Below are 24933 nucleotides of genomic sequence, written 5' to 3' on the forward strand. Positions count from 1 at the left end.
GATATTAAAAGTATCTTACATAATTTGAAAAAAAACGAGAAATTTCAAGAAAAGACCCTGAAGAAATATATTTTACATAATTACAGTGTAAACAAAGTGCATATTTCCTTTAAAATTAACTAAACTGATATTGGATTAGATAATAGTAAAAAAAAAAAAGAATTAGAGAAAAAATTCGCACCGTTTTTGTTATTTTGAGCGTGCGGCCCGCGAGAAAAAAATTGGTCAAATCCGGTCTGCCAAGCAAAATGAGTTTGACACCCCTGGTCTAGATGGTCCTTTTTAATTAGTATCCTCTGATAAAAGAAAACGCCAAAGTCCTCTGGAGGGACAGTACCAAGTATCCAGCCTCCAGAAGCCCAAAGAAGCAACAACCAGACCTTTATCAACCAAAGACCTCTGTTGGAAACCGCAAATGACCAGCTGGTTTTATGGTAAAAACGTACCAATCTAACGTCTTATTAGCCATCCTGCAACCCATCTTGGTTTGTTTTGAACAGTTCCTTATGGACGCTCATGTACAAGTCATCCCAAAAAGCTCACCGCCACCTCATTGCGATGGGTCAAGCCCGTCCTGCACCGGTGGAAATGAAAGGAAATTTGAGGAGAACATGGTCCCACGTCAAGAGGGAGAATTTCCACAAACTCAACGGGCACGGCCGGGCCGGGCTACAGAACCCAAAGAGGAAGCTTGAGCGGATAAATAAACCTAGCGGGCGTTTCTCTGCATCTGCAGATGGCTCGTCTGTTGCTTCACACGCCGAGCTCCTGCTACTCTCCAGGCTCTTCCTTTCAGGAGCCTTTGATCGCATTATTCTCACACTGCTGTTGACAGTTTAACACGTCGGTGCTGTGAAAAACCTCTGCTGCCCGCCATTGTTTTCTTCCTCTCTGTCTCTCTCTTTTTTTTTTTTTTTTCTTTTCTGGTCAGTTCACATTTCCAAACCCCCCGAAGAAGCCAGTGACTGGCGTCTCTCCGCTCCAACGAGAGATGACAGTTCACACAGAACAAAACTTTATGAGCACCCTTCGGGCATCATTTGGAAGCAAATGATTCAAAGCTTTATCATCATATTACGATGAAATAAAAAACTGACTAATTGACTTTTGGGCATCAGCAGCATCCACTTAGCAGTATTAAAAAAAAAAGAAAAAAAAAAAGAACGAGAGAAAGAAAGAACTCTCTGAGAAGAGCGAAGACAGATAAAGTGCAGATAAGCAGGCAGAGGTTGCCGCGCATCACAGAGAGCGAGGGATGAGGGGATTACGGGCAGAGCATGAGAGGATGAGTGGATGAACGGAGGATGATCTAAGGATTAACCACATAAACTGAGCAGTCTAATAACACAATCATCCAGCTAATACAAAGGCCCGAGAAGCAGATTGTCAAACATGCAGCTGATATTTCTTTTTTTTCTCATGTTTGTGGGCAGAAAATCCAGAATATCTACGCGTTTAAAGATGAAACGACTGCAAGCACCAAAGATGATTACTGTTGTTCGACGCAGAAAGGAAAGTAGGCGGAGGATGGGAAGGGAAGAGTGATGGTTGTGGAGGCATGTCTTCTTCTACACAACCATTAAATTAAAATCCACACCCCCACCTTGTGGTGTAAAGAACCACACTGAGCCGTATTAATGATATAGCTGCATCCGAAAAGGAATATCTAAATGTGGTAAATGTGGAGCTTATGCAACTGGGGACTTTTGCAGGTGTTTGACTTGCCCCTTACCTGACTGTGAGACGGGTATCCATGGTAACCGAGGGTCAAAGGATCGTTGCTCTGAAAGAGAGGAAGCAGATTTAGTTATTTTTTTATGTAAACACAGTCAGTAATTTGTAAAAGAAAAAAAAACGAGAAAAAAGGGCAAGTCACTTCATATTTCCATTACTCAGGAATTCCATCTCATCTTTTCAGTCCCCGCCTCTGCGTTTGACTCCGACGGTGCAACATTTTCTAACTCCTAATCAAATTAACGGCATTGGTGACACGCTCCTTCGCCATCGCCCGCGTCCGCCCCCTCGGGAGTCTTCCACCCGGCGGATCTTTTGTGCGCTTGTAAAGACGCGATAACGGGGGCGGGTGAGCTCATGCGAGCAGCGGCGGATGAAAGGCAGGAAAAGAAAGCAAGAAAGAAAGAAAGAAAGAACCAACGAGTGCCGTTGCAGCTCTTTAAAATAAATTCAAAAAAAAAAAAGAAAAAGAAATCACAAATAGGTCAGGAGTGTCAGGCGGCATGAGGCCTACTGCTGTGAAACGCGATCATGAGCCGTGATGCAATCACCGGCACAAAGCCCTCCGTGCAGCCAAGACATCAAACATCTGGGAAGTAATTACAGTAAAACCAGATGCAAGAAAAAAGCAAACTCACTCTGTTTGGATGCAGATATTAAACAGGAATCACGTCTCTAACCAACTTTATTTTACTCATGTTTATGCTAATGAATGCCATTAAAAAAAATAATAATAAAAAAGCCGCCTTTCCTTTCACAGTAATAACGACACACTTTGATAAGAGAAGGGGGGGGGGGGCAGATTTGGCCGTCTCCGACTTCATATCGCCAGATTAGAAAACAAGTCGGCTCCTCCCTCTCCTCCTCTTCTCCCTGTCCTTCCACTGTGATCTTCCTTTCATGTGGAACCAATGTCCCTCGTCTGCGCCCGTCCCCCCGGGGGGGGGACCACTTTGCTCTGCGCGCTCCGCAGCTTGAGTTCGCCTGATTAATACTGTAGCCGTCTCTCTCAGGACCCCACGAGGCCTTTCCACCAAAAACCCAGCACAACACATCCAAATTATAAAGAGGCACAGCCGAGGAGGAGGAGGAGGAGGAGGAGGAGGAGGAGGAGGAGGGGGAGGCAGGAAGCGCCTTCGTGACTGAAAAATACAGCTAGCGCGAGTCTATCTCAGAGCCAAAAATGTACTTAGTGAACTAGCTTTGGGAGGTAGAAGCTCTAAATAATGAATCAGCTCTTAGAGGCTTGAATAACATGAATAAAGTATAAACCTTCTTTTGTAACGAGGACAAACCGGAGACGCAACACTGCAGGTGTGGAGACGCAAAGCAGAGGCTGACAAAATTAAATAAATAAAAAGGGAAGCCAAAAAAAAAAAAAAGATTTCAGTGTGTGTGTGTGTGTGTTGGGGGGGGGGCAGACATATCTGGAAACATCTGGAACTCATATGAGCGAGAGGCTGAATCAGGAGCTGGTGCTGCGACGGGAAACGGACGGCATGGAAAGAAAAAATAAAAAATGAAACAGAGATGGAGGGAGCAAAGACAATGACTCATACATGAGCAGAGTCATGTGCTTAATTTCCTTAAGGAGCTGGGAGGAGGGATGGGGGGGCAGGGGGGGGCTGCACAAGATGAGTGTGTCTCACTCCCCACATCACACTCGCTTTCAGCGGACAGGAAGAGGAGAGACTCTGCACTCCACCTCGTCTTAGTCAGCCGTTAGACGGCCAAATTCCTGCTTTGTTTTTGTCTTTCTTTGAGGAGGGGGGGGGGGGGGGGGGGTGATGACGGTGCTGGTTTTAGGACGTTAAAACCGTAGAGGAAACTATGAGGAGGTAGAAACAAGAAGAGCTTCGTGGGGTGGGGGGAACGAGTGCATGAACCCTTGGGTTACACTAGTTCACTGCAACAAGCAGCCATGAAACATTACACTGATCCTCAGCTACGTCCCCATGACGAACAAGCTGCTAACGACACGTCGGCGGGTTTCAGTTCTCGTGTGTTTATTGAAAAACGCCCGTTAAACATTCACGGTGCTGGAAGAAAAAAGGTAAACGAAACCACAGAAGTGATTACTTCATCAAAAGCTAATCGGAGTCAGAAGTTTGCACAACTGGAGTCAAGTTAATGAAAGGGTTTGGAGTCGTAGTCCAGAGCTAGCATGACTGAACAAGGACTTTAGGTGCACATCGGTCCACGAGGAGACAAAACCGTCCCCTTATGGAGACAGTTTAGGCATGTGGTAGCGGCGACTCCTTGAAAACGGATCCGATAAAATCGCTAAATTCGATAAAAATCGATTATTAAAAGTAGGGGTGGGTATTGGGAAGGACCTCACGATACGATACGCATCACGATACTTGAGCCACGATACAATACACATTGCGATATCCCGATTATGCGATATCTCAATTATTATATTCTACATAGTTCACCGAAAAATTTAAAAATGCATTACACATCTTAAAATCCAAGTTGTATATATGTACATCAGATGATAGTGATGGATCTTAAAATCCGAGTTGCACGTTCATCAGATTATAGTGACAATTCATGGGACAAACTGAGTCAAAACAATGTTTTATTATAACTATACAAGCTAAAGTTACAACATATTTGTATATGTTTTTCATATTATTTACATCATATGAAATTAACATTACATTTAGTTTGAGGTTGCTTTAATTATGTGGCAAATGATAATAAACACAAGAAAGATGGTACTAAAACCAAGGACAGCCACAGGGATCAGTCAGTATAGATATAAATCCATAAATAAATAAACCTCTGTCCATTATTTTTAATTTTTTAAGGACAGGCAATTGTGTTATATAAAAAATAAATTATAAAATGAAATAAAACGTGAAATAAAACCTGAGCTCAGTGCAGGGCCCTCCCAGGGTTGGTAGAGAGTGGCAATGCCCAGGACTGTCACTTAGGTAGGAGCACTGGGTGATAGAATGGGGAAAAAGATCGGGGATAAAAAATATAAAAAAAAAAATAAAAAAAATAGATATTCAAAGTTTGAATATTGATATTGAATCAGCTGGAAAAGTATCGCGATATATTGCCATATCGATATTTTTGCCCACCCTTAATTAAAAGCGTTGGCAACGAATTCCATTATCGATTCGTTGTGTCGCGCGATTATTACGTCACTCACTGAAGCCTGAATCATGGTTCCGCGTTAAATCGACGGCGTAGCCTACAGTGTAGGTTACGCAGCGACGCGCATGTACGGCGCGCGTCGCCGCGTGCCCTACGCCGTAGGCTCTGCGTTGGTGTGACGCGGAACCATAAATCAGTCTTGAGTCTCGGAGCGGAAGTAGAGGAGCTTGTGCTTTGCCAGCTCAAAGCAGGTATTTCCCCCGGACTACATTTAATGCGGCACAGCGCGCTGACGCTGCGCACGTTAAAGGAAGAAGAAAGAGGGCGCGGATTTGTTTGCCTGAGCACGGTATGTTACTAAAACCAGTCTGCAATGGCCCAGATGGGAGACACATGTAGCTCAGTGCTTAACTTTTATTTTTAATCCACGCTATATTCTTGTGGTCCGTTCTCCTATATGTTCCCCCTCTAACCCGGTGCTTACATAAGTTCCTCTAAACATCTGTTCCCACTACAATTTTAACTAACGGAAAATGTGCTCCAACACAGTAAGTCTCATGATTTTATTTTGAACACTGCCAAAACTCAAAATCTTTAAAGGAGCTTGAGGCTCCTTTTAAGAAATGAGACTCTCTAGCGCAGGGATCGGCAACCCAAAATGTTGAAAGAGCCATATTGGACCAAAAACACAAAAAACAAATATGTCTGGAGCCGCAAAAAATGAAAAGTCTTGTATTAGAATGAAGGCAAATGGCGAAAGGCGAAATGTCGAGAAAAAAGTCGGAATGTCGCGAAAAAAGTCAAAATTTCCAGAAAAAAGTTGAAATGTTAAGAAAAAGGTCAAAATTTCGAGAAAAAAGTTGAAATGTTGAGAAAAAAGTCGAAAAAGGAAGAAAAAAAGAGAAAAAAAAGAAAAAGCAAAAAAAGAAGAAAAAAGAAGAAAAAAAAGGAAAAAGAAAAAAAGAGAAAAAAAGAAAAAAGAGAAAAAAAAGGTCAAACATTTTTGAAAAAGCTCCAGGAGCCACTAGGGCGGCGCTAAAGAGCCGCATGCGGCTCTAGAGCCGCGGGTTGCCGACCCCTGCTCTAGCGCCACCCTTCACCACGACGGCCGTTGGGGGTACTGCAGCCAACAGTGAAGCCGGCACGGGAGAACGGGGAGAACGCACATGCAGCGTCATGTGACGTCACATCCGCAGGACAGCGCGGGAAATTCGGGACCGAATCGCAGCACAATTTGCAGCACACAGCCTGTTCAAGGCAACGGAGAGATACGCTAGAGGGCTCATTCTTTTGGGTTTGGAACGCTTCATCTGACATTATTACTAGAAAACGTAAAATGTATACGGATTTTTTTCATAAATCCTGCCACAATCCGGCCTCAAGCTCCTTTAAAAGACTTTAACTTAAAACTTAACTAGAACTTAAAATTAGCTTGACACAAATGAAAGTTCAATTGAAACACGTGGGAAAAACACCTAACCTTTTAAGTGATGTCTGTTATCAGGTGTAATGGCATTTTTAGGTTAGAAATAAGAAAACTTCTTGGTAAAATCCTTAGTTTTTTGAGTGAAGGCAGTGAGAGAACAAATTGTAATGTTCAAACAAATCCTGTTTCTGATTTGTATTTTTCTTTATTTTTTATAATTGATTTATTGTTCTGACAGCTCAGGTCCCTTTTAAACAAAGTATACCTCTTTTGTGCACTTTATTTTTATATATTTGGCAGATGTAAAGCATACATGTGTATGTTTTCTGTGTTAGTCCATTTAGTTTTGTTTTTTTTAAATCAATACTTTAAAAGCTCAGGGATGTTCAAGGAGCAACCTGTTTGTGAACTTTCTGAAGATTATCTGCACTGTGAATTTGCACTGTCAGTTCTGTTTTCAAATAAATGGTTGGAATTGAATGCTTTTATGTTTTTTTTATCCGATTCATCGATTAATCGAAAAAATAATCGACAGATTAATCGATTATGAAAATAATCGTTAGTTGCAGCCCTAGAAGAATCCATGAGGTTTGAAAACGGCAACGATACCGCCGGACAACCACTTGACAACGCTGCTGAAACGTTCCCGTAGAGCTCTGCAGCGGCCCGTAACGCCACCGGGACGAGGTTTACGGCCTTCTGAAACAAAAGGGCGCAGCATCAAAACACCCTGCCAGTGGTGCGGGGGTGGGGGGGTAGGAAGTAGGAATGGGCGATATTTTACCGTTCACGATATACCGTCAAAAAAATTCCCCACGGTAAGAATTTGTCATCTCGCAGTAAAAATGATAAATTCCCGTTGATGACGTTTTTGTGTAAACTGATTTATAGTTCTGCGTTAAATCCACACACAACGTATGTGAAGGAAGGAAGGAAGGAAGGAAGGAAGGAAGGAAGGAAGGAAGGAAGGAAGGAAGGAAGGAAGGAAGGAAAGAGGAAGGGAAGAAGGAAGGAGAGAGCAGGAGGAAAACGGAAGGAAGGAAGGAAGGAAGGAAAGAGAAAGGAGAGAGCAGGAGGAAGGAAAGAAGGAAGGAAGGAAGGAAGGAAGGAAGGAAGGAAGGAAGGAAGGAAGGAAGGAAGGAAGGAAAGAGAAAGGAGAGAGCAGGAGGAAGGAAGGAAGGAAGGAAGGAAGGAAGGAAGGAAGGAAGGAAGGAAGGAAGGAAGGAAGGAAGGAAGGAGGAAGGGAAGAAGGAAGGAAGGAAGGAAGGAAGGAAGGAAGGAAGGAAGGAAGGAAGGAAGGAAGGAAAGAGAAAGGAGAGAGCAGGAGGAAGGAAGGAAGGAAGGAAGGAAGGAAGGAAGGAAGGAAGGAAATGAGCAAGAAAGGAAGGAAATGAGCAAGAAAGAAAGAAAGAAAGAAAGAAAGAAAGAAAGAAAGAAAGAAAGAAAGAAAGAAAGAAAAAGAAATTCCCATTGATGACGTTTAGTAGCATTTAATATTCTTTTAGAGCAGTGTTTTGGCTCCAAAGACTGAATGTGGAGATAGATTTATAGTTACAAAGGTGGAGTTGAATTGGTATTTTTTTTATCGTCATCTTTATCGTTATCAGGATAAATGCCAGAAATTATTGTGATACATTTTTTAGTCCATACCGCCCATCCCTAGTAGAAAGGGTTCATCTTCTGTCATCTATCCACCTCAGACGGCTTGTTATAGAAGGGAAAATATTTTCCTGAGTTTACCAAAAATATCCTGCAGCCCGTCGTCATGGGAGCAGCCGAAGCTTACAGTAGGATGAAGTCTCTTCTCCCAAATGGAGGTTCAACCACCGAGCAGCTGAGGGTTCACTCACTTTTCCCACCAGCGGTGTGACGCTTTAATGGATGTGTCAATAAACACGTGGGAGATTATCAGTTTAAGCGCAATCGGATTAACATCAAATCAGATTATGATGCATGAAACCAGGTAGCTCCGGGGGGGGGGACGGACGCTGCAATCTGTTGTTCACACAACACTAACCATTCCTCTGAAAACACTACAGGTAACGGCAGGTGTGAGCGATTACCGCCCGTGTGCGGAGTCTAATTTGGTCACAAGACTCGTGTCTATTCCTATCGTGTCTTGGGACAGCTGCTCTTTCTGAGGAGGGGAGGAAGAGGAAGAGGAGGAGGAGGAGGGAAGAGGGACCACATTTCAGCGCTCAGAGTCGTCCTACCTGACTGTGAAGCAGGCCACTCCTCGCTCCAGAGGATGTGAAGCCGCTTCGCCAACAGAGCACTTATGTGCGAAGCCTCCGGACAAACTGAAGTTTACTTTCCCTGCATGCACCTCGCTTTCCGCAGCGAAACCTACACGTGCCTCCTCAGGGGGGGTGGGGGGGGTTTGGCGAGAATCAAAGTGGAGTTTGGAAGCCGGCTCGACGGTTTTGGAAGAATCATGTAACGGCGCCGGCTGCCAGATCACGTGCAAGCGCACGACGAGCCCACAGAGCCTAAAATAAAACATTGATTTTCCTTCTTTACCACAAATTCATTTCGGTTCTGATGAAACGGCGGCATTTGCTTCCAATTAGCGACTGCACGACACAATCGCGGTCTTTGGGGGGAACCGGGGGCCGACGCCGGCCTTCGGGGTGCGGCGCCGATGCCCCACGCGTGGTGGAAAAGCAGTGACATTCATCTGTGACATTTCAGCAAGGATTTAGTTGGGTTTGTTTGTGGTGCAGCTCTGAGACGGACGGCTGAGTCATGCTGGGTGTACCCCGATCTCACTCTGCACATCTCAATACATCCACCGCTATTATCCGCAGCAGAAGAAGACATCAACACAACATCACACACGAGTTGTCTTTTCTTCTTGCACGTTTGCTCAATTTAAAAACGAAAGCAGGATCCCGAGTTTAGGGACAAAAAAAGGCAGTTGAATTAGTTCTGAAAGTGATCCAGGAAGGGGTGCAGATCCGATGTCAGGATTGGGGGGGACACCAACGTGATTTTAATTTTTAATTTTTTGCCAATATGCAAATTATACCATGCCATAAATTGGTAAAGGCTCGCCAAAAAATACTGCACAGGGAATAATTTATTGTGCTTACCTTTCTTGTTTATTTCTTGTTTATTTGTCCTAAACAGATCGACTCGAGCCCGTCAAACATTTTTAAAATATTAATTCAGACTTAAAAAAAAAAATTATGGCGTAGCAATACTTTCATTCTGTACACCTCAAAACGCACCGTGAATGTATTATTTTTTTATAAATATATTTTTAATAAATATTCTACATATTCAACCTTTAAGTCTGAAAATACATTTGTTCAATTTTGAATAATTTAGGGTATTTTTATTGGGGGGGACAATTCATGTTTTTCAGAAATTGGGGGGGACATGTCCCCCCCTGGGATCTGCAACCATGGATCCAGGTTTATTAGAATAAGCTGTCTCTTTGAAAGTGCAATAACCTTTGCCCACTAAATACCTCACGTATTTTTGCACATGTAAATATTATCCGGTTTTTTGCATTTACTATTTTTTTCTCTTGTACATTAACTAATTTTTCTACATTTTATATTGCTCTTTTTTTATTATTTAGCTATTTATTGGTTATTTCTATTTAAATTTTTTGTATAAATCATTGAGCGTGTGTGTGTTTGAATTTCTCCTCTGGGAGATCAATAAAGTCTTCTATACTATAAGCTTCCACCACATTTAACCATGATAAACAAAAAAGCTAGATAAAAAAAACAAATGAAGAAAAGCAGTACTTGGCAAGGAAGTCAGTTTTAGTTAGTTGGTTTATTCTGAAATTCTTGGTTTATTCTGAAATTCTGAGTGTAAAATGGAATATTTTTTGTTGTTTGGTTCTGGCTGGTTTCAACAATTTAAGAGTTGAATTCCATCACATCTCAGCTCATTTTTGTTTAGATTTAGGTATGTTTTAACTGTAAGGATTGTATTTTATTGTTTTATGTGTGCAATGTTGGACCCCAGAAAGAATAGTCTTCACTGCAGTGAGGACTAATGGGGATCCGTATTAAATAAATAAATACATTGTCACAAAAGATCAAAAGGCAGCAATCAATTATTATAATGCAAAAATAAAATAAACAAAGCCAAACGGTGACGTTCAACAAAAAATATATCAGCCTGCTATATGAGCACTTTCCTTTGTCTACCTCCCGCCACCACACAACCAACCCAATAACAAACAAACATAAGCATAATTTCTATAATTTAAATTCATCCATAACTTATCCATTATAGCACCATTATAATTAAGCAAAGCAAAAATACATTTTTTGGCAGTTACACCGAGAATAAGCCTGAATTTAAATCTGTTGCAGGTAAATTGTTAACGAGAGTTGGTCATTTTTTGGGGAAAACAAAGCGCTGGTTTTGTTAATATTTACACCCATTTAGCTCAAAGGATTCTACGCTTCTGTTTTACAGGAGTTTGATGTAGGAGAGGTTTTTGTTTGAGCCGAGGCATCGCTGCGGGGCTCGACTCAAGACACGGCGCGTTTACGGCGGGAAAGTGCGGCCACGTCAGCCACAACCGAGCCACTTAATCATCATGTACGACTGTATCACATCGGGGCTTTGCCTCTGAATAATCATCTGAACCATCATCTGCTGCTGAATATTTTCGTAACGCCAGGTACCATTATTTATCCCAAACTAAAGATGTTTCTGTCCATTTTCCAGGAAATCAAAGTCTTTTTCTTGGTTTTAAAGAGAACTTACGCAGGATGAGATCCAGAGACTTAGGGACATACGCTGAGAGAACTAGGAGACTAAAAAAAATTAAAAATAAGTGTAAATTAAACACCCCTGATGAGCCGCTCGGTGGAACAGTGGGTTAAGCCTCATATACTGAGGCTACAGTCCTCCTGCAGTGGTCGCGGTAGGCCTGTGTTGAAAAGATCGATCCTCCAATTTTAAATCGATTCTCATATTAATTCCTAAAAATCGATTCATATGTCTAAAGATCGATTTAAAAAAAAAAAAAAAAATTGTTTCTTTTCATCATTACATTACAACTTTTGGTACTTTTTTGTTTATGCTCAAAAAATGAATATTTTGTTGGACACGAGAATAACTGGTGCCATGTTTTTGCCTTTAAATATGTTTAAAGGTATGAAAACATTAAAGTTTTCAGTTATAATTGCATAAATTGTCTATATTTCTTTGCTTTATATACTGTCTTGGGGTTACATTTGCATAAATGTTAAAAAACACAATTCTCATAAATGGGGAAAAAATAAAACCGATTTCATCCGTCTCTGTTTCCTCCCTGGATCTGTTTGGTAATTCTGACCCACATGATGTTTCTGAAAGCAGTTCTATCAGCATTCTGGGAGCTGATTGGTCCTTACAGCATCATTAGCTGCAATACTTGCTGTTTAATCTCAATATAATACTAATATTAATATGTTGCATAACTAGACAGTCATATAATTCATGCAACAGCTGAAAAAACAGTTTTAATAACAGTAACCCAAATCAATATCGGATCGAATCAAATCTTGATAATCGATTCTGAATCTTAAGAATCGAATCGAATCTTGATATTTGAATCGATCCCCAGCCCTAGGTCGCGGGTTCGAATCCCGGCCTGTGCACCTTTGCTGCATGTCATCCCCATTCTAACAACAGCTGGGAGAACAGCTCAGACATCCTGCAGCTGATCGTCCTGCAGTCTGAATCTGCCTGGACGTCTTCACTGCAAATACACCGACTGCTTCATCCCCCCACGCAAACTTCATGTAAACAAATCGCTTGTTTTTTCCGCACCGACTCTTTGCATCACGTCCGGACTCCCGTGCACGCTGCCCCCGACGCGTCTCCGAGCTTCCAGCGGCGAAAACACGCGTCCAACTTAGACAATCCAATATTGAGCAGGACTTGCTGAGCCGAGCGGCTGCAGTGGACCGGGCTGCTGCCTCCTCTCAAGCACGCTCACGTGTGGCCGTCGGAGGCTGAGCGATATTGGATTTCTGGGGGGAATTATGGGAGTTTTTCACCACGGGGCCGACTTGCCAGCACCGTAGCAGGAGGACGCAGCTGGACTCTGCTCAGCTGCGCTCCGTGTCTGCTAAATGTGCTGCAAAATTACAGGTGTGAAACGGCCGCGGGGGCTCGGTCAATGCCAGGCAGCTGAACCCGACGAGCTCCGCGAGGGTCGATCCGGATCACGCCGGATCACGCCGGAGCCCCGTTCAGCCCAGGTCGAGGGTGGAAGTACTTCTGACGGTTGAAATGTTACCGGAAGATGCTGCATCGTAATGACGAAGAAGAAAAGCTTTAGTAGCAACTAGAGGTGGGTGCAATTCATCGATGTGTCGATGCATCGCGATGCATCACGTGACGATTTGGAATCGATTAATTAAAAAAAAAAAATTAAAAAAATATATATATATTTTTTTTTTAAGTTATCCTATCCAGATTCCAGACTGAATAAGCTGCTGAATCATTTCATTTTCAAGAATGCACATTTCTTATTGTTCACTTGAAATATGGCAGATATGTTTACACTAAATAAATTTGATGGAAGTACATATCTTGTTTACTTGAATTAATGAACTCATTAAATCCAGGGCTTGACCGTTTTCAGTGTTTTCCGCCAATAGAGGGCGCTCTCATGCAAGTGCAGCTTTCCCTGGTCAAAGTTAAGTAAGTCAAAGAGCAAATGTTTACATAGTCATAAAATAAGTTATTTCGTGTCTTTGAAAAATACATGTCAAATGTTCAAAAAACCTTGTTATTTACTTAATGAGTGTTGTTAGAGGAACTGAGTTAATTGATTGGCTATTTATTTACAAATGTAGCCACAGATGAAGACAAAATCAATCTTGTATGGAAAAAAGCATTAAAAATTACAATAATCGAAGAATCGTGGCACCAATAATCGAATCGAAAATCGTTATAATCGAAGAATCAAAGCTCCAATAATCGAAATCGAATCGAATCGTGAGGTACCCTTGTTTGCACACCCCTAGTAGCAACTGGGAGCGTTCAAGATGATCGATGATCCCGCCATTTTTCTCAAACCCTTCAAGCATCCACCAATAAATCGATCAAGTACCCGGAAACTCACAGGCTTGATGCCAAAAGGACGGAGGTATGTCATGTGAAGATCTTTGATGCATTCCTGTAGTTTAAGAGTGAAACCGGCCAACAGACGAACCACCAGAGTGAGAAGTTTAACCCAACCTTCGCCAGACTAGTATTAACCCCCTCGACTAGTGATCAATAGGGGTGTGCAAAAAGGGGTACCTCACGATTCGATTCGATTTCGATTATTGGTGCCACGATTCTTCGATTATTGTGATTTTTAATGCTTTTTTCCATGCAAGATTGATTTTGTCTTCATCTGTGGCTACATTTGTAAATAAATAGCCAATCAATTAACTCAGTTCCTCTAACAACACTCATTAAGTAAATAACAAGGTTTTTTGAACATTTTTCCCTTTATTGGCAGAAAACACTGAAAACGGTCAAGCCCTGGATTTAATGAGTTCATTAATTCAAGTAAACAATATATGTACTTCCCTCAAATTTATTTAGTGTAAACATATCTGCCATATTTCAAGTGAACAATAAGAAATGTGCATTCTTGAAAATGAAATGATTCAGCAGCTTATTCAGTCTGGAATCTGGATAGGATAACTTAAAAAAAAAAAAAAAAACATTTTTAATTAATCGATTCCAAATTGAATCGTGACGCATCGCGATGCATCGACACATCGATGAATTGCACCCACCTCTAGTGATCAATACTGAAATATCAATACTTCCAGATCTGTATGCTCTAAAATCGATTCTCAAATAAACATATCGATACTTTTGATACTTCAGTCATCTGTGGTCATGTGTATATCATTAATTAGTAACTACACTATTCAGATTTTGTCCAAATGCCACCCTGCTGGTAAAAATTACTTTTTTTTTCATTTTCATTTTTATAGCAGTTATTTTTGTTTATTATTCTCTTATTTATTTTAATAGTTTTATTTAGGTTTTATTTTTTACTGATGCAAACACCTTTCTTAAACACTCTGGTTTTTCTGTTGTTGTAATATCTCAGCTATACAGGACTGTCTCAGAAAATTAGAATATTGTGATAAAGTTCTTTATTTTCTGTAATGCAATTAAAAAATGTCATACATTCTGGATTCATTACAAATCAACTGAAATATTGCAAGCCTTTTATTATTTCAATATAGCTGATTATGGCTTACAGTTTAAGATTAAGATTCCCAGAATATTGTAATATTTTGAGATAGGATATTTGAGTTTTCCTAAGCTGTAAACCATGATCAGCAATATTAAAATAATAAAAGGCTTGCAATATTTCAGTTGATTTGTAATGAATCCAGAATGTATGACATTTTTGTTTTTGTAATTGCATTACAGAAAATCACAATATTCTAATTTTCTGAGACAGTCCTGTATTGTGAATGAGCTCGCTCCCTCAGTATACTTCTGACTTTAAAATAAATACCTAAATAAGTGACTGATGTCTTGTATTCTTAATATTATCAAAAATAAACATTTTTTTTTTAGATTTACCGGGCACATTAGGTGTATTTGCACAATATATATGGGTATGAAATCGGTATCCCCGATACCAGCATGAATTTTACTCAATATCGGATCGGAAAGGAAATCGGTGGTATGGAACATCACTACCCTGGACTAAAGACTAAAGACATGCAAGATGGCGCGGCAGCGGCGTGGGAACGCAGGTGACGGCCGTTGACACCGTTAAATACGGGGGATTTATCCTCCCGCTGTGCAGAAACGCTGCCGAAGCAGCAGTCACTCATCCGCCGCCGAGGTGTGAGGATAAATACTCTTCAAGCTCATCAGCTCGCCCCCCCCCCAAAACCCCCCCGGGGGTCCTTCTTAAACGCAAATCAGTCCAAAAGATTTCCAGCAGCAATTCATCACAGAGAAGCAGCAGCAGCAGCAGCAAACCCCCGCCCCCCCCCAGAACAAATATTCTCGGCAGGCTACATTTTTCTTGCTGACGTTTCCGTACTATTTCAGGGCCGGAACGACGGCACGGGAGGGTTTGGTCCACCTACATTAACGTCCCCGGCGCCGTGACCCCCCCCCCCGGCGGGCCCTTATTAGGTCTGAGAGCGCCCCGGTTCCCACACAACAAACAACGCGGGATGGATATGGAAGCAGACAACCTCCCCTCCACATCCCCAGTAATCTGACTGCAGAGGAAGATGTGCAGCGCTGCAATGAATCCCCCCGTTGCCCTGGGAGGAGAGAGAGACGGTGGGGGGACGGGGGGGAGAGAGAAGAGAAGCAGGACTTCCCCTGGTGCGGCACAGGAATACAAATCAGAGGAGTCACGTGCTGCTCGGTTGGTGGGGTGAGCAGAATCTTCATTTCAAATCCATACTATTGGATTGTGAGCGCCGCGTCAGCAGCTCGGCCTGAACTGCTGAGAGCAGTCGCTCGTTTCTCTGTTTCTCTGTTTCTCTTCCACTCGCTTCATCTTTGCCCGTTTTTTCGCTGAGCAGTCAGCCGTCTCGTGCACTGATTTGTAAACGCTTTGTCGCTCCACGCTTCCAACTTTTGCACGTCTGACTCGACGGAGCAGAGCTCCCCCTGCGACGCGATGACAACATGCCCTAATGAGGAAAACAGCAGCGCCGGCAAACCGAACAGGGGGAGCTCCGGCCCTCTTTATTAGGCCGCAGTGGCGCAAGCGGGCCGGCCCTTCGCCAGAACCACGCCCCTCCGGGCCGGCTTCGCATGCGGGTCAGAGGTCCGCTCTTCCCGTGATGTCAGCAACCCCCCCCCCTCGCCTCAAAGGGATGGAAAGGGCTTAGAAAGGGAGAGTCAGGGAGAGTCAGGGTACCGACGGCTGCAATAGTTTCCATCCTCTGCAGAGTCGCTTAGCGGCTGCACTTCTGCAGGATTTAACGGCGGTTTCTTGGAAAGTTGTTCTCAATCGTAGGAAAAGTGAACGTCACTGAACCCAGTTTGCCTCCAAGATTGTTAACGGTGTCGTCAGCTTGGAGGAATTTAAGAAAGAAAATAAAAGAAAATACACTCAGTGAATGGAAAAGAACAGTAAATTAAAGCGGATCGTTTTTTTTAATGCCTCTCAGTCGACTAATAAATGCTTTAGTTCATAAAAATGTCAGACATAATGAAAATTAGTTTGTATTCTGTAAGAAAAAAAAAAAAAAGATGCCTTCTATTATCCTATTTTGTCATAGTAGCAGTTAATTTTTACCAATTGTATTTGAAGGGTTTAAGGGTTTAATAAGATGTCTGTGACATGTTCTGCTCAAAATATTACAGAAGCACCCGTTTCCCCCACGTCTCTGCAGCTCTGTTCACAGCTGTCGCTTTTAGGGGGCGGAGCCAATATCCTGACCTCACTAAATCACTAAGTCACCCTCTCATAGGTTGTGTCCATAGACTTTATAAAAGAACTGGACAACCCCATGTAGCGTCATCACAGGTTTTGAGCCTTTTTTTTTCTCCCGTCTTACTTCAGGACATGCTGGTAGGAACTGACTTCCAACCTCAGAACGGAAAGTTTGCTCGATATTTTCTTTCTTTTAGCTCATCTGGCTACGCTTATTTGTACCTATGATGCTTACTAACGTCATTCTGTTCAAATCTGTCAAAACATCCTGATTTCAGATGGTGTTACAAAAAAACCCCGCACTGACAGACTTGAAACGAGGACTAGCAGAGATCTGCTGGGACCTGAGGTCTCTCGGTCGCCGACTAACAACATAACATCTTGTGGATCGGCCAAACCCAACTGCCTTGTCAACCGAGCATTGAGCAAACAAATGAAGGGGGAGCATAATCAGCTCAGTTTTGAGAAGGGTCCTCAAATGGTCCAACATGAAAAGTTGCTCAGTCAGAAAAACCAGCTGGGAGCAGATGTAGAAGCTGATGAGCTAGAAGCTGGTCCTTCGACCAGGAGCCAAAACCGCAGGCTGCTTTAATAAACCCCCCAAACCCAACCCAAACCCAAACCCGGGTGCACGGTGGAGTTAAAATCACATCAAAACATATTATCCTCAGACTAGGAAAGATTGCGACATATAATATATATCGCACCAATATATCTGCACCAAAGTTGGTCATTTTAAGATGGAGCCCACCTCTAAACTGTGCTGGCATGGCTGTGGTGAGATTGGTACATTTGTACATCTGCTATGGTTCTGCCCAGTAGTCCAACAATTCTGGTCTGAAGTTATTGACATTTTGGAAGCTATTTTGAATATTCGTGTTCCTCAATGTCCTGTTGTGTATTTATTGGGGAGTGCAGTGGAGAACATGCATGGGAAGATTATGCAACGTATCATTGCTCTCGCCTTTCTGTCTGTGAAGAGGTCAATACTTATGAACTGGAAGATTCGCAAACCAAACTGCTTTAACAAATACAATTGGCTGAAGGACTTTTTGGATTTATTATCAATGGAAAAGGCAACCGCAATCCTCAAAGATAAAGAAAATGACCAATTTGCCCCTTGGACTGTCATTAGACAACAGTTGAAAATAATGTAATAATAATATGACATGTTGTGTTGGTCACATGCTTCTTATTTTAATTTACTTATTCTTCTTTTAGAGCTGGACCTGAACTGACGCTAGAGGCTCCATCCTTCTTAAAGTTTATCTGTACCAACCCTTCCCCCTCCCCCTTGTTTTTTTTTTTTTTTGGTGTTATTGTAATGTTTCTTTTTTTTGATTATGTGAAATGTGGTGTTGTTAACCTTTTTTTTATTTATTGTCCTTGTCTTCATTTTGAAAAATAAAAATGATAAATAATAATAAAAAAAGGATGGCGCATGCCCCCAGTGGTCAGTCGCAGAGTGCCTTTTTAAAAACTGGGCATACAGTTTTGTGCTACCCAATTCAGAAATACAGAGTTGTAAAAACGTAAAGATTGGGGAAGCTGGGTCTGTGATGTCACAGAGCCTGAACCGCTCGGCTAATTACATTATTTTTAATTAGTTCCCCCTTAAATACACTGGTAATAAAGCTGTTATCTCAAAAGTTTGTGGTGATTAACATTTCACTAAAATATCTTTTTAAAAGGACACAAAACAAAGATTGGGGGATCTGGGTCTGTGATGTAACAGAGCCTGAACAGCTCAGTTGATATTTTTAATTAGTTACCTCTTAAATACAGTGGTAATAAAGCTCATAATGTTTGGGCTGATTACCATTTCAATAAAATATGTTTTAAAGCAGACAAAACATAAATAAATCTCATGTCCCCTTTAATTTTTCAGATGTTTCATAAGTCCGTCCAGCCATCATAACAGCACACATGACTAACTCTCTCACAAATACCCGCGTGTGGAGCGTGAAGGTCTTTGGGCCTGAATGAGGATCTCTGGTGAGTGTGGTTTTAATGCCCCCCCCCCCCCCCAGTATAAGACGTGATCCCATAAGCTGGAAACAAAGCCTCTTTACTGCCAGTGATAGGGCAAATCTGTTCCTGCAGCAGCTGAGAGACGGGTTATGTTGGGAGGGGACGCCCCCCCAACCCCCAACCCACCCACTCACCCACCACCCAGTAGGAGTGGGCGATATTTTACCGTTCACGATAAACCGCCAAAAAAATTCTCCACGGTAAGAATTTGTCATCTCGCAGTAAAAACGATAAATTCCTGTTGATGATGTTTTTGTGTAAAGTCTGATTTATGGTTCTGCGTTAAATCCACACACAATGTACGTGAAGGAAGGAAGGAAGGAAGGAAGGAAGGAAGGAAGGAAGGAAGGAAGGAAGGAAGGAAATGAGCCAGAAAGAAAGAAAGAAAGAAAGAAAGAAAGAAGCAAGAAAGAAAGAAAGGAGCAAGAAAGAAAGAAAGAAAGAAAGAAAGGAGCAAGAAAGACAGAAAGAAAGAAAGGAGCCAGAAAGACAGAAATGAGCCAGAAAGAAAGAAAGAAAGAAATGAACAAGAAAGAAAGAAAGAAATGAGCAAGAAAGAAAGAAATAAATGAGCAAGAAAGAAAGAAATAAATGAGCAAGAAAGAAAGAAAGAAAGAAAGAAATGAGCAAGAAAGAAAGAAAGAAAGAAATGAGCAAGAAAGAAAGAAAGAAAGAAAGAAAGAAATGAGCCAGAAAGAAAGAAAGAAAGAAAGAAAGAAAGGAGCAAGAAAGAAAGAAAGAAATGAGCAAGAAAGAAAGAAAGAAAGAAAGAAAGAAAGAAAGAAAGAAATGAGCCAGAAAGAAAGAAAGAAAGAAAGAAAGAAAGAAAGAAAGAAAGAAAGGAGCCAGAAAGAAAGAAAGAAAGAAAGAAAGAAATGAGCAAGAAAGAAAGAAAGAAAGAAATGAGCAAGAAAGAAAGAAAGAAAGAAATGAGCCAGAAAGAAAGAAAGAAAGGAGCCAGAAAGAAAGAAAGAAAGAAAGAAATGAGCAAGAAAGAAAGAAAGGAGCAAATAAGAAAGAAAGAAAGAAATGAGCAAGAAAGAAAGAAAGAAAGAAAGAAAGAAGGAAAGAAAGAAAGAAATGAGCCAGAAACAAAGAAAGAAAGAAAGAAAGAAAGAAAGAAATGAGCCAGAAAGAAAGAAAGAAAGAAAGAAAGAAATGAGCAAGAAAGAAAGAAAGAAAGAAAGAAAGAAAGAAAGAAAGAAAGAAAGAAAGAAAGAAATGAGCCAGAAAGAAAGAAAGAAAGAAAGAAAGAAAGAAAGAAAGAAAGGAGCCAGAAAGAAAGAAATGAGCCAGAAAGAAAGAAATGAGCAAGAAAGAAAGAAAGAAAGAAATGAGCAAGAAAGAAAGAAAGAAATGAGCAAGAAAGAAAGAAAGAAAGAAATGAGCCAGAAAGAAAGAAAGAAAGAAAGAAATGAGCAAGAAAGAAAGAAATGAGCAAGAAAGAAAGAAAGAAAGAAAGAAAGAAAGAAAGAAAGAAAGAAAGAAAGAAAGAAAGAAAGAAGGAAAGAAAGAAATGAGCCAGAAACAAAGAAAGAAAGAAAGAAAGAAAGAAAGAAAGAAATTAGCCGGAAAGAAAGAAAGAAAGAAAGAAAGGAGCAAGAAAGAAAGAAAGAAAGAAAGAAATGAGCAAGAAAGAAAGAAAGAAAGAAAGAAATGAGCAAGAAAGAAAGAAAGAAAGACAGAAAGAAAGAAAGACAGAAAGAAAGAAAGAAAGACAGAAAGAAAGAAAGACAGAAAGAAAGAAAGAAGGATAAATTTCCGTTGATGACGTTTTTGTGTAACAAACATGGCGGATCTGAGAGTGAGATAGATTTATAGTTACAAAGGTGGAGTTGAATTGGTATTTTTTTTTATCGGGATAAATGCCAGAAATTATCGTGATACATTTTTTAGTCCATACCGCCCATCCCTACCACTCACCACCCCCGACTCTCATTTCCGGACTGTCCGGTCAGTTCAATACGTTTTAGAGGCTGAAGCGATTGATCCGAGCCTCTGTGTGCCACAACAACGCACCCTTCCCTCTCACATGTGTTTCTGTAAGTGCATTAGTCCTCCCCGGCCGTCCGTCAGGCTGCACGGCGATGCAGAAACCGGGCCATTTAGTTTCCCCCCTCGAGCGGGAAGCAAACGGCCCACTCCAACTCCATTACCGGAGACGCAGCTCTCTTGCCTTGCAGTGGAGCACTTCACCCTCCGTAATCCACTCTAACGACATCCCGAGCTCCCCCTGCCCTCCAGTGATGCTCTAATAAACAACAAAGATATGGCCATTTTCAGACCGCTGAGGGTCTGAAACCACGAATTCATCTCGACCCCGGTTGAAAGGGAAGAGGTTAAGTCTTATCAAACGTCTGTAGTTTTGATCAAAGCCGGGAGTCTGAGGATCAAGGTGATTACGGCTCATTGTTAAAACATGGCCTGATTGCCCTCCATAAAGCTGGAGGTCTTGGCAGATCAAATCCTGACCTGTTTCAACCGTAAACCATGGCATTATCCACACCATAATAGTAAATGAGTCTTTTTAAAAACCTATATCATGAAGGGGTCAGGTTTGTTTACAGTCTGGGGGATTTAGCGGGGAAACCCATCAGCCAGAAGACTTTTTTTGAAGTCACAGCAGACTCGGATTTAACAGTCCAGTGACCATGGTGGACTTCTACTACTACAACCGTCCGGACTGCAACATCAGCGGCTTTGAGTCCCATTTTTATTGCTCCAACCGCTTCTCTAAAGTGGACTCTGCACATGTGCGGTCACGTGGGGCTGGTAAATGTGTTGGCATTTCCTGTGGAGCTCTTATTAAGGCTGATTTATGGTTCCGCGTTACACCGACGCAGAGCCGACGCCGTAGGACACGCACAGGCTCTGCGTAGAGGCAGTAGAGACAGTTTTTCTAAATAAGTTTTGTTTTTTTTGTAGGAAATCATGTTTTATTGCACTCATATTAACAGTACTCCACATGATTAATAAGTAACGACTCGTGCTGTTGGATTTTACAGATAAACAAATCATTTTTGTATGGAATGAAATGCTTTTTAGGACATTGGCTTTGTACTTTGGCAGAAATTGACAGGGATTTTCAATATGTTCAGTAGTTGACTGCTTTAAAAAAAAAAATCACAAAATAAATTAAACCCGTCTGTAAGTACAAACACGCTGTTAATGCTGATGTTTTCACTTTAAAAACATTTGTGCGAGATCCACAAAATTTTGCATGTTACACATTGTTACAAACAGTCAGTATAGTAAGAACTAATGTAAATTTCCAGGGCCATATTTTACAAAACATGTTATTGTCACAATGCATTATGAGATTCTCAATATCAGAAGCATAAAAGTTTACATTTACTGTAATTTTGGAAGGTAATGCACCCAATTTTGGTGACCTTAAGGTGGACAACAAAGTAATACTGCAGTATATGTGACATACACAAAAGTGTACATTTTTGTTATTAAATATATAGAGAAACACACCAAAACTGACTCTGTCCCGTGTTTTTCCCTGTTTATTCAGGTTTACCCGGCAGAACAGTTTAAAAAAATATATAATCTGTTACAAAGCCACATGCTGGGCGTGTAACATATAGTTAAAATTGGCCAGAAAAATAACTCGTTATAATACTTAAGGCCGATTTATGGTTCCGCGTTAAATCGACGGCGTAGGGTACGCGGCGACGCGTACGGTGTGCGTCGCCGCGTACCCTACGCCGTTGATTTAACGCGGACCCATAATTCAGGCTTTATAAGAAAGTAGGCTCTGCGTTGATTTAAAGCAGCACTATGTAACTTTTCCACCTTAATATAATATTTCCAGAGTCATTGTGATGGTACATCAACTTCCAACAGGTTTAATGAACCTCTGTCATGGTCTGAGGGGTCTGTATCGCCTTCACTGGCACTATGTAACTTTGAGGTGGATGGTAGGAACCCTTCCACACTACTGGTAAAGCACTAGGGATGGGCAGTATGGACTAAAAAATGTATCACGATAATTTCTGGCATTTATCCCGATAACGATAAAAATGGCGATAAAAAAAATACCAATTCAACTCCACCTTTGTAACTATAAATCTATCTCGCTCTCAGATCTGCCATGTTTGTTACACAAAAACGTCATCAACGGGAATTTATCCTTCTTTCTTTCTTTCTTTCTTTCTTTCTTTCTTTCAGGCTCATTTCCTTCCTCCCTCCCTTCTCCCCTTTCCTTCCTTCCTTCCTTCTCCCCTTTCCTTCCTTCCTTTCTTCCTTCCTTCCTTCCTTCTCCCCTTTCCTTCCTTCCTTCTTTTTTCCCTTCTTTCCTTCCTCCCTTTCCTTCCTTCCTTCTTTTTTCCCTTCTTTCTCCCTTTTCCATCCTCCCTTTCCTTCCTCCCTTTCCTTCCTTCCTCCCTTCCTTCCTTCCTTCACATACGTTGTGCGTGGATTTAACGCAGAACCATAAATCAGCTTTACACAAAAACGTCATCAACGGGAATTTATCGTTTTTACCGCGAGATGGAAGGAGGAATTTTTTTGACGGTAAATCGTGAACGGTAAAATATCACCCATTCCTATAAAGCACTACCGCTTTTGTCCAAAGGAGCCGCCAAACTCAACAAAAGCTGAAAGTTACATAGTGCTGCCTTAACGCGGGACCATAATTTAGGCTTTAATGGATAAATGGAGGGCCGTGCGCCGCAGCTGGAACTACAACCTGGTAGAAATACCAGTGAATGAATGAATTAATGAATGAACGGGGGGGGGGTTCTGCTCACCTGGCCCACCTCCGCCAGCCCCGCGCCGTCGATGCGGGGCCGCTTGCACTCCGCCCCGGCCGGCTCCAGCAGCGCGGCCGCCGGCTGCGCGTCGGGCTCCGGGTCCCCGCGCTTCATGCCCCGCAGCGCGGCCGCCGGGGCTCCGCCCGGGCCGGCCAGCACCCCGGCCAGGGGCTCCAGCTCCCGGTCCCGCTCCAGCAGAGCCCGGGACACCGGCAGCATGATGGAGGCGACGTCGGTCGACATTAACATGGAGAAATCTGAAGTGTGGCTCCCTTTTATTGAAGGAAGAATTGGATCAAAAAGGTCTTAATGTGCCAAATTGGGGTTTTTTGGGGGAAAAAGGGGGAAAGGAGGGGGGGGTCCACCGGGCCTTTGTATAATCCCCCCAAATAGTTGCTGTTATTTCCTCTGCAGCAGCCAGACAGCTGCTTTTGGTCTTCCCTGAAAAACACCCAGAAATAAAATTAAAAAAAAGCCCGTTTGTGATACGCGTGTATGCGGGGCTGATTCAGAGGCCTAGGCTCTCCCGGATCATAACAAAAACACAATTTAACACAATGACTCCGGAGCTACGCTCCTTTTTCCCATTTGCCTGGGTTTTATTTTTGGATTTCTGTGCTTTTTATTCCCCTCCAGGAGCGTTAATTCAGACATCAACACCCTACCGCAGCCGCAACATGTCTTCCCTCTCCAGTCCTTCCTCAGGAGCTCTGTCTTCCCATGTTAGTCCACCAGGATGTCTTTAAGGGTTAATCAAAAAAAAAATATGTAAAGCCTCCTTTATGTCCAATAATTATAAAAATAAAAAAGGGGGGAGGGGGGATCCAGAAAGAGGACGCGCGGAGGCGCAGACGGACGGACTGCGGCGTTTCCTTCTCCAGGTCGCGGTTGTTATTTTGTTCTCCGTTTTTCCGCTTCCCCGGCGGTGTGCTCGTGCAGCGTGTGTGTTACAGAGAGGAAGCCGTCCCTCCTCCTCCTCCTCCTCTCCTGCTGTAGTCCTTCCCCTCCTCCTATCTTCCGCTCTGCCTTTGAACGCGCAGCCAGGCGGCCATGCAGCCTCAAATACGCGCAGTGTTGCCGCAGTGCTACACACACTTCTGATGGGAGGTGTGTGTGTGTGTGTGTGTGTGTGAGTGAGAAACCAAAACTCCAAATCTCATGCCGCGTTCCATTTGTCCTCGGAAGTGGGGATTTCCCAGTTCCCAGTTGGATTTTTCAACTGGAACGCGCCTCGAAGTGGGATTTCCCACTGGGAAAGTGGGAGAGTCTTCACCACCCCCGAGTTCACATTCCGAGATGGCTGCCCCGGTTGTAAACAGTAGAAGAGAGCTTCGTAGCACTTCATTCTAGTTTAGGTCACACTAAATCAGTCGTATACAAGTATTGTTCGGCATATATGCTGCTATAGTGTAATTTACGTTTTTCATGTGGTATATGCGAACTACAAACTTGTTTACCTACTTTGTAACTGGAACGCT

General features: G+C 42.2%; 1 protein-coding gene across 4 annotated transcripts in view; it reads right to left on the reverse strand.

The window, feature by feature from the left end:
• rbfox2 (RNA binding fox-1 homolog 2) overlaps positions 1–24428 on the reverse strand; it is an 84654-nt gene extending 60226 nt beyond the window's left edge. For 2 of the 4 annotated variants that reach the window (XM_061737578.1, XM_061737488.1), the window contains exons 1-2: positions 23453–24426; positions 1733–1783 (exon numbers count right to left, since the gene is read on the reverse strand). In XM_061737578.1, the coding sequence (XP_061593562.1) occupies positions 1733–1783; positions 23453–23704 (303 nt within the window). In that variant the 5' untranslated portion in view covers positions 23705–24426. Of the gene's footprint in view, positions 1–1732; positions 1784–23452 lie in introns of all 4 variants that reach the window. The other 2 variants (XR_009783923.1, XM_061737665.1) reach the window with 2 other exon arrangements.
• Positions 24429–24933: the final 505 nt, after the last annotated feature.

This window comes from Cololabis saira, chromosome 1, assembly GCF_033807715.1.
Source record: "Cololabis saira isolate AMF1-May2022 chromosome 1, fColSai1.1, whole genome shotgun sequence".
Classification (NCBI taxonomy): domain Eukaryota; kingdom Metazoa; phylum Chordata; class Actinopteri; order Beloniformes; family Belonidae; genus Cololabis; species Cololabis saira.